The sequence below is a fragment of the Mustela lutreola genome, chromosome 1, assembly GCF_030435805.1.
Source record: "Mustela lutreola isolate mMusLut2 chromosome 1, mMusLut2.pri, whole genome shotgun sequence".
NCBI lineage: Eukaryota > Metazoa > Chordata > Mammalia > Carnivora > Mustelidae > Mustela > Mustela lutreola.
This window is the reverse complement of record NC_081290.1, coordinates 275,363,400-275,373,278: the sequence shown is the minus strand read 5'-3', so window position 1 is coordinate 275,373,278 and position 9,879 is coordinate 275,363,400. Positions and strand designations below refer to the sequence as shown.

The 9,879-nt window shown below is 36.3% G+C and overlaps 1 protein-coding gene across 1 annotated transcript; it reads left to right on the top strand.

Moving 5' to 3' along the window:
• Positions 1 to 7,968: 7,968 nt before the first annotated feature.
• LOC131822588 (olfactory receptor 4P4-like) lies at positions 7,969 to 8,904 on the top strand. The gene has a single exon (XM_059158877.1). It carries the CDS (start codon positions 7,969 to 7,971, stop codon positions 8,902 to 8,904), a length of 936 nt encoding a protein of 311 aa, XP_059014860.1.
• The last annotated feature ends 975 nt before the right edge of the window (positions 8,905 to 9,879 follow it).

Below are 9,879 nucleotides of genomic sequence, written 5' to 3'. Positions count from 1 at the left end.
AAACTCTTCTTGAATCCATTGGTCTGATTGTTTTCAGCTCAGAACAATCCACATGTCAAAGTCGCACGTGGGACAGCCTGCCCTGAACCCCATTGGTTAGAATCCTTCATTTACTCAAGGGATACTAAATGTTCAAAGCCTGGAATCAAGCTTTAAATTTAGAAATATACATTTTCTTGCTTAATGGCTACTTTTTATAGAGTCAAATTTAAATTTTATTTATTTATCTTATTTATATGTTCAAGTAGCCAAAATATATTAAATCATTATTTTTGGTGTAGTTTTCAAAGAGTGATTAGTTGCTTATAACACCCAGTGCTCATCACATCAGCTGACCTCCTTAGTACCCATCACCCAGTTACCTCATGCCCCATCCTCATCTCTTCAGTAACACCTATTTGAGCTGGTTATTTAACTCCTGGAAACTCCTGTGTTCTTACGTCCACAATCGAGGAAATAATACTTATAGCAAAATATGCATTCTTGTTAAATAATTTAATGAATTTAATTAAGATTTTATGTATTTATCTAAGAGAAGGAAAGAACGAGTGGAGCAGAGGGCATAGGGAGAGGGAGAAGGAGCCTCACTGCTGTTTTGGAGTTTGATCCTAGGACCCCAAGATCATCCAAGGACCCTGAGATCAGAGATCTGATCCAAGCCAAAGTGAGATGTTTAACTGATTGAGGCACCCACGTTTCCACTTTTCTCTGAATTTTTTTTCATCTGCTTTACTTTTCTTAACTCCCAAATTCACACAGAAAGAATGTTTATTGTTTCATCATTCCTTTTCTTTTTCCCCTATCCCCCAAACATCCATCCCAACAATGCTGGTCCCAAACTATGGATAGTTTTGCAATGGTTCTCATATTGCACGTCATTGGTTGTATTGATTTGTTGACTCTACACACATCACATCTTGGTACTGGGGCATACTTGGATTATAAATGCTTTTGTGTCGCTCTCTTGGTTCTATCTCACCTCACATTTTCCTGATAGCTAACCAAACACTATTACAGACTGCACTGGTTTTCCTCTCATTCTTCAGAAAGCTGGATGAATCTACAGAACAGTCAAAATATCCTGAACCACTCTGACCGTGACCTTTTTGGGTCTCTAAAGAAATAAATAGTTCCTGAGGCAAACTAATCCAAGATAGAAAGCAACACCCTGGGCAACCAGAGACATCACTCTGGACAGTGGTTTAGCAACATTTGGCCAGGATCTCTCTAGAAATGCCTTTGGGAATGTAATTATCTACAGCTTTCAAAGAATTACTAATTTCTGTGTTGTCACCTAAGTTTATATTCCGTTGATCCCAACCAAATTCTCTTCAGGAATAGGCAGAATCTCAGCAATTTCCAGAACCTAAATACTCTCGTTACCTTTTGCAGGAATTAAGAAATACTTTTTTTTTTTTTTTTTTTTTAATTTTTTTATTTTTTTTTAAATTTTTTATAAACATATATTTTTATCCCCAGGGGTACAGGTCTGTGAATCACCAGGTTTACACACTTCACAGCACTCACCAAATCACATACCCTCCCCAATGTCCATAATCCCAACCCCTTCTCCCAAACCCCCTCCCCCCGGCATCCCTCAGTTTAAAAAGCTCCTGAAAGCAAACCCGAGCGGATTACTCACCCCGGCCCCGGGTAAGGGCGGTGTAATTCCACCTGGGGCAAAGACACTTGAGAATCACTACACCAGGCCCCTCCCCCAGAAGATCAACAAGAAATCCAGCCGAGACCAAGTTCACCTACCAAGGAGTGCGGTTTCAATACCAAGGAGAGCAGCAGAATTCCAGAGGAGGAGAAAGCCAAGCACGGAACTCATGGCTTTTTTCCTGTGATTTTTTTTAGTCTTGCAGTTAATTTAATTTTTTCTTTTTCATTTTTTTTTTTTTTCTCGCCTTCGGGTAAAATTTTTTTTTTTTAACTGTTACCTTTTTCTTTTTTAACGATTTTTTACTAGTTTATCTAATATATATATTTTTTCTTTTTTACATTTTTCTTAGGTGTTTTCTTTTTTTAAAAATTCTTTTCTTTTCTTTTTTTTTTTTCTTTTCTTTTTGTTTTTTTTTTTTCTTTCTTCCTTTTTGAACCTCTTTTTATCCCCTTTCTCCCCACTCACGATTTTGGATCTCTTCTAATTTGGTTAAAGCATATTTTCCTGGGGTTGTTGCCACCCTTTTAGTATTTTACTTGCCCCTTCATTTACTCTTATCTGGACAAAATGACAAGACGTAAAAATTCAACACAAAAAAAAGAACAAGAGGCAGTACCGAAGGCTAGGGACCTAATCAATACAGACATCGGTAATATGTCAGATCTAGAGTTCAGAATGACAATTCTCAAGGTTCTAGCCGGGCTCGAAAAAGGCATGGAAGATATTAGAGAAACCCTCTCGAGAGATATAAAAGCCCTTTCTGGAGAAATAAAAGAACTAAAATCTAACCAAGGTGAAATCAAAAAAGCTATTAATGAGGTGCAATCAAAAATGGAGGCTCTAACTGCTAGGATAAATGAGGCAGAAGAAAGAATTAGTGATATAGAAGACCAAATGACAGAGAATAAAGAAGCTGAGCAAAAGAGGGACAAACAGCTATTGGACCACGAGGGGAGAATTCGAGAGATAAGTGACACCATAAGACGAAACAACATTAGAATAATTGGGATTCCAGAAGAAGAAGAAAGTGAGAGGGGAGCAGAAGGTATACTGGAGAGAATTATTGGGGAGAATTTCCCCAATATGGCAAAGGGAACGAGCATCAAAATTCAGGAGGTTCAGAGAATGCCCCTCAAAATAAATAAGAATAGGCCCACACCCCGTCACCTAATAGTAAAATTTACAAGTCTCAATGACAAAGAGAAAATCCTGAAAGCAGCCCGGGAAAAGAAGTCTGTAACATACAATGGTAAAAATATTAGATTGGCAGCTGACTTATCCACAGAGACCTGGCAGGCCAGAAAGAGCTGGCATGATATTTTCAGAGCACTAAACGAGAAAAACATGCAGCCAAGAATACTATATCCAGCTAGGCTATCATTGAAAATAGAAGGAGAGATTAAAAGCTTCCAGGACAAACAACAACTGAAAGAATTTGCAAATACCAAACCAGCTCTACAGGAAATATTGAAAGGGGTCCTCTAAGCAAAGAGAGAGCCTACAAGTGGTAGATCAGAAAGGAACAGAGACCATATACAGTAACAGTCACCTTACAGGCAATACAATGGCACTAAATTCATATCTCTCAATACTTACCCTGAATGTGAATGGGCTAAATGCCCCTGTCAAAAGACACAGGGTATCAGAATGGATAAAAAAACAAAACCCATCTATATGTTGCCTCCAAGAAACACATTTTAAGCCCGAAGACACCTCCAGATTTAAAGTGAGGGGGTGGAAAAGAATTTACCATGCTAATGGACATCAGAAGAAAGCAGGAGTGGCAATCCTTATATCAGATCAATTAGATTTTAAGCCAAAGACTATAATAAGAGATGAGGAAGGACACTATATCATACTCAAAGGGTCTGTCCAACAAGAAGATTTAACAATTTTAAAGAAATACTTTTATTTATTTTTATTTTTAGTGAGCTAGCATTCAGACCTTAAGTCAGCATTTGAAATTCCTAGCTTACTTTCCTGGGGCATAACAATGCCTTTCTTCATCTCTGGTAGGTTTAGTAAATATTTGAAGTCCACTTCCTTGTAGACCTGTAGAAGATGTAAGTCACACTGAGATTTCCAAACCATTTATAAAGAATTAATATGGAAGCATGTGAATTACTGACTTATAATTCTCTTCATTTTATTCCAGATTTTGATGCTGGGGATGATTTGGCACAGTGAGTATCTGAGGGATGGAATTCTACCTGATGTAGCATAAAACTAACCTGACAAACACTCAGATATTATGCTTAGTGAATTATCCTTGTCACCTTAGTTTGGGAAGGGTCCCACCAAGCATGAGCTTGACTAATTATATGGTCTTATTCTATATAACTTAATCTAAATACTATAAATTCTTTTGCAATATATGGTAATTCCATTCCTATAAAAATGTTTTACAGGGGCACCTGGGTGGCTCAGTGGGTTAAAGCCTCTGCCTTTGGCTTGGGTCATGATTGGGATCGAGCCCCGCATCAGGCTCTCTGTTCAGTGAGGAGCCTGCTTCCTCCTCTCTCTCTCCCTGCCTCTCTGCCTACTTGTAGATCTCTGTCTGTCAAATAAATAAATAAAATCTTTAAAAAAATGTTTTACATGTGTTAGTTTTAATCATTATTTGTAAGCAAATTTCCAGTTAATAGCAATAAAATTTAAGCATTTTCTAGTTGGCAGTGAATTTCATTGGGCCCCATTCCTGTACTTATGCACAAACCTCCATGTTACTGTTAAAAAATAGCCCTTTTTCTGCTATTCAATATATAAAAATATGAATAATTTCCTGTATTTCAGAGTAGTTGCCATTGTAGAATAGATTAGTTTCATCTGAGTCAACTAAGATAAGTTTATAACATGCTATTCTGTTATACTAAGAGATATTGGAAACGTGTGGTGGAAATTTTATATATATATATATATATATATATATATATATATATATATATATTTGAGAGAGAGAGAGTGTGTGGGGAAAGGCACAGGGAAAGGGCGAAGCAGACCTCTGCTGCGTAGAGAGTAGGATTCAGGGCTTAATTCCAGCACCCTGAGATCCTAACCTGAGCACAGGGCAGCCACTTAACTGACTGAGTCACCCAGGCACCCATGATGGAAGCTTTGATTTTTTTTTTTAAGATTTTATTTATTTTTTTACAGAGATCATGGGTAGGCAGAGAAGCAGGCAGAGAGAAAGGGAGGAAGCAGGCTTCCTGCTGAGCAGAGAGCCTGATGTGGGGCTCAATCCCAGGACCCTGGGATCATGACCTGAGCCGAAGGCAGTGGCCCAACCCACTGCACCACCCAGGTGTCCCCTCCCTTTTTTTTTTTTAAGATTTTATTTATTTTTTTGACGGACAGAGATCACAAGTAGGCAGAGAGGAAGCTTTGATTTAAACATAAGATCCTCTATTCTTATACTGGTAGTTCAACCAAAAGTACACTTTTTATTTATTTTTATCAAGGAAGTAATCATTTGGGAATATTTTTATAGTGATAAGATATATATATCACTCTAAGGATTAGGGGTAAGCATTCCCTAAGAGAACCAACCGGCCATGCAACTCACCTAAATGTTTTCCTCAATATTTGTTGAAACTGAAGTTTACCTGATCACTTATGAAATGCATGCTATGAATTTTTTTTTTCTTTAATTGCCACTGGCCTTGGTTGTGTGTGGGTGCATGACACTTTCTATAGTTCTAAACTAATCCACTTTGAACCACACCTGTTTATGGGATGTTTCATATTACCTCATGTATTCCTCATTAAAATTCTGAATTTCATAATGATTTCTTCATTGTAAAAGGAGTAAAATGAAGTTTAGAGAGATGAAGGATTTCACTCAAGGACTGTACTGGTCGGTTTCCTTAAAACTCCTCAATGTTTCTCCCTCTTCCTGTGTTGTGCTCTTCTAACCACTGGTTCAGTGGTTGCCTGATGTTCTTTATGTGTCAACTGTGACTTCAGTTTCTACCTAAGAGAGGTCCATAATATCTCTGCCTTCAAAGTGTTATTTCTCTGACAGTAATTCTCCTCCCTTTTCCATTTTACATCTGGTCTCTGCAACGATCATGTGTAATGACCCTCAGGTTACAGGGGTGAGATAAATGGGAAACACTATTGTGGATTCAATCCCAATCATAGTCTAGAAACAAGGAAGAATCCTGATTTAAACAATTTACATGTTGGGAAAACTGAAGGAAAATTATTTAAAGTGTTTTAGAATGAGAAAAGTCCAGACAACATTAATGTTCAATAGTCCATATAACTTTATTTCCATAAATACTCAGGAAGACAGACTGGGTGTCTAGTCACTGATCATCTTGCATTTTCTTTTCTATTCAGTTATGGATTCAGGATAGGTTTTCCATGCCTTCCTCCTGACAACCATCACCATACCCCTGAGCTCTCCTCCATATAATTAGTCCCAAATTGAGGGGAAATGAGGATTTCTGTCTCCCAACATTCACAGAGTATTACTTCCCCAACCTGAGAAAAGATTAGATTCTCTTGATCTGAGTTTCTTCTTTTTAAAATCAGAGATTTGGATTAGTCAGGTGAGTTCTGCTTTTAAATTGTTTGCCGGCTTCTTATATAGTAATTCTTCTTAAACCAAATTGTTTCAGGTAAAATATTGTATTTGAAAAACTAACATTATTTCTAGCTTGTTAACCAAGAATCAGCATCACTCGCAATAAAAAGAAAACAGGTCAATGAATTCTACCTCCTTAAAACTTTCTAGTGCTCTTTAAGTAAGGTTAACTTCTGAATACTCTGTAACTCATCATTGTCAAAAAAAAAAAAAAAAAAGTAGGAACACACTAAAAAATCACTCCTTTGTGAAGTTAGAATTTGAATAAAATTTAAAGCAGAATTGTTATCCTACAGTATGGACCATTTTCTAAATGTCTCTCTCTTAACTCTCTCTCTCTCTATATATATATATAGATGGATAGTGTGCATAGTCTACATAAATAGAGAGAGATATATCCTACATTTATGTGTATACTTGTATGTATTTACATACAATAGTCTCTGGGACTTTAATACATATATATTAATTTTCAGTAGATCTGATGGTTTCTATATAACTTGGTATTACAGCATTTTGTGTGTGTGTGTGTGTGTGTTTAAACAGACATCTGGAAACTTAGATATGACTGTCCCAGCAGGTCCAGAGAAATGTAGGAAGTGCACTAGCTGTTCAAACCCACTGGGGACAGATAATTCCTCATCATTGAGGAATAAAACTCCATGAAATGCATTCTCTCTATTTTTAACTTATTTTTTATCAAATAAATAATGTCTTAAAGTTACACATCAGGTACAAAAGATGCAAATACATGAATGTTGCATTTATTTTGTTTCAATAAATATTGCTGAGTGCAACCTAACCACTAAGTTTGACTAATGCCACCTTCCATACACCCCCTTTTTTGGCATTAGTCCCTTAGATTGTATATAAAACTCATGAAATTTGGGGGAAGAACAATGATATATGCATGATTCAAACATACTTGATCAATTTAATAATTTTATCTATTCTGAAGGACGGTCATCACAATCTTCAATGACAGTATTTACATTTAAAAAATTCTCTTTAACACATGAAATGTAAATAGGAGAAATGAATGAAAGTGCTAATTTATTTCCACATTTTGGTCATGAATTGATATTCTTTATTTTCTGTATACATTTTCACCATTCCTTGCTTTTTTAAAGAACAGCAATTCCACTGGATTAGCATGCATGACCCATTGACAACGTTTGGTCACATAGCAAAAAAAGAGGTGGTTATGGTACTATGTACAAATTAACCTTTAGCAGTTCAGACTGTACATTTGCATTTCCTGAGGAAATAATTCACAGAATTTGAACAGAAAATGTTGAAAAAAAAGAAATTTGTCCTCATGTATTAGCCAATTTTGGACTCAGGAAAATTTAAAAAAAAATTTAGTTCTTATCAAAATAATATAACTGATAATAATGAATAGTTTTTTATTTTAAAAACTTCATTTAAATATTTAAAGATCTTTACCAGTAAAACTGAGTAACATACATAATCATTCCCATTATTCCAATTATAAAATTATTTCCCAATACTTCTTCAGAATCAAAGACAATAAAACAAGAGAAAGAAGTTAATTTAAGAAGACAAGAATAATTAATGTTAATATAATATTCATGTCAATCCACTCAGTAAATTTTATATCTATGTGTTCATACTATTAAGGTTTCACCAAATTTCTGTTTATTTCCTTCAGATACATACTCATTTGTGTGTAATGTACAGCAGACTCAAGTATATGGAGAAGCAGATAAACATCTCAGAATTCATACTTCTAGGACTTTCGTATGACCAGAATACGCAAATATTTTGCTTTGTGCTCTTCTTATTCTGTTATGCTGCCCTGTTGGCAGGAAACCTTCTGATCCTTGTCTCCATTCGATGCAGCCCTCTTTTTCACCAACCCATGTACTACTTCCTCAGCCACTTATCCTCTATGGACATCTGCTATACTTCTACCGTCACACCCAAATTCATTGGTGACCTCCTAGGGGGGACAAAAACCATCTCCTATGATAATTGCATGTTACAAGTCTTTGCCATGCATTTCTTTGGGAGTACTGAGGTCTTTATTCTCACAGTCATGGCCTTGGATCGCTATGTTGCCATCTGCAAACCTCTCCACTATGTGATTATCATGGACAGGAGAAGGTGCCATCTCCTAGTCTTGGCTGCGTGGGCTGGTGGGGCTCTCCATTCTTTTCCTCAATTATTGATGGCAATCCAGTTGCCCTTTTGTGGTCCTAATGAAATCGATCACTACTTTTGTGATATCTTCCCTCTGCTGAAAGTTGCCTGCACTGATACCTACATCACTGGTGTCCTTGTGGTTGCCAATTCAGGTATGGTCGCCTTAGTTACCTTTGTTGTCTTGTTTGTTTCTTATGTCATTATTTTGTTTAGTCTAAGACATCACTCAGCTGAGGGAAGACGCAAAGCCCTCTCCACCTGTGGGTCTCATATCACTGTGGTCATCTTATTTTTTGGGCCATCAATCTTTGCCTACCTTCGACCTCCAACCACTTTCCCTGAGGACAAAATATTTGCTCTATTTAACACCATTGTTGCTCCTATGTTCAATCCCTTAATCTATACATTGAGGAATACAGAGATGAAAAGTTCCATGAGGAAAGTTTTGTGTCAAACATTATTTTCAAAGGAAGTACCCAATTAACTTGAGCAACATATACCTAAGTAACTTTATTTTAAAAAATGAGCTTGAAAAAAAAAAACGAGCTTGATGCGACTAAATGAGCTAAGAAATATTTGATTATCTTTATATTCAGTGTCTATTGTGAATGGAATCCATGAAAGAAAGAGGAATTATAAAGAAATTTAAAGAGATAGCTTAATGAATCCTAATTCTCACATACCAGAATTAATTGAAAACTTAGTTTTATGGAGTATTAAGGAGGTGTGATTAGGGTCACCTATAGAAAAAACTGCCAAATCAAATAAAGCAACACTATTTGGTCAGTGAATTATAAAGCCAAAACAATTTTAATGATAATTCTATTACAACTCCTGCACTTATATGCCAGTTCTCATAGTGACACACATTCTACACTAGTGACCAAGTTGAAATCTAAAATTAAAATAATGACTTTAAATCATCACAAGTATCTTTATGATAGAACATTCATTTCTGGGGCACCTGGGTGGCTCAGTGGGTTAAAGCCTCTGACTTTGGCTCAGGTCATGATCCCAGGGTCCTGGGATCGAGCCCTGCATCAGGCTCTCTGCTCAACAGGGAGCCTGCTTCCTCCTCTCTCTGCCTGCCTCTCTGCCTATGTGTGATTTCTGTCTGTCAAATTAATAAATAAAATCTTAAAAAAAAAAAAATTCATTTTTACTTCCTCTAGTGGCATTCAGAAATCAGCTGTACAATGAAGAAATCCGTATAAGAGAACCTGTTTTAAATCAGCTCCTGGTGATCAATCAGTTCTCCTGAATCCATATTAAAAATAATAGTAATACGTAGTTAAGACAGAGCAAGAGTCAATAATTCAGGATGTTAAAAACAAAATTACTTGTTTTTTCACCATTTACCAGAATGTAAAACATTTTTCATAAAACCTAAGGGACTGAATAATAAATTGTAAATGTCAACAAATCCCTACCTGCCTATAGTTGGTAAGTGGAAAGTTAA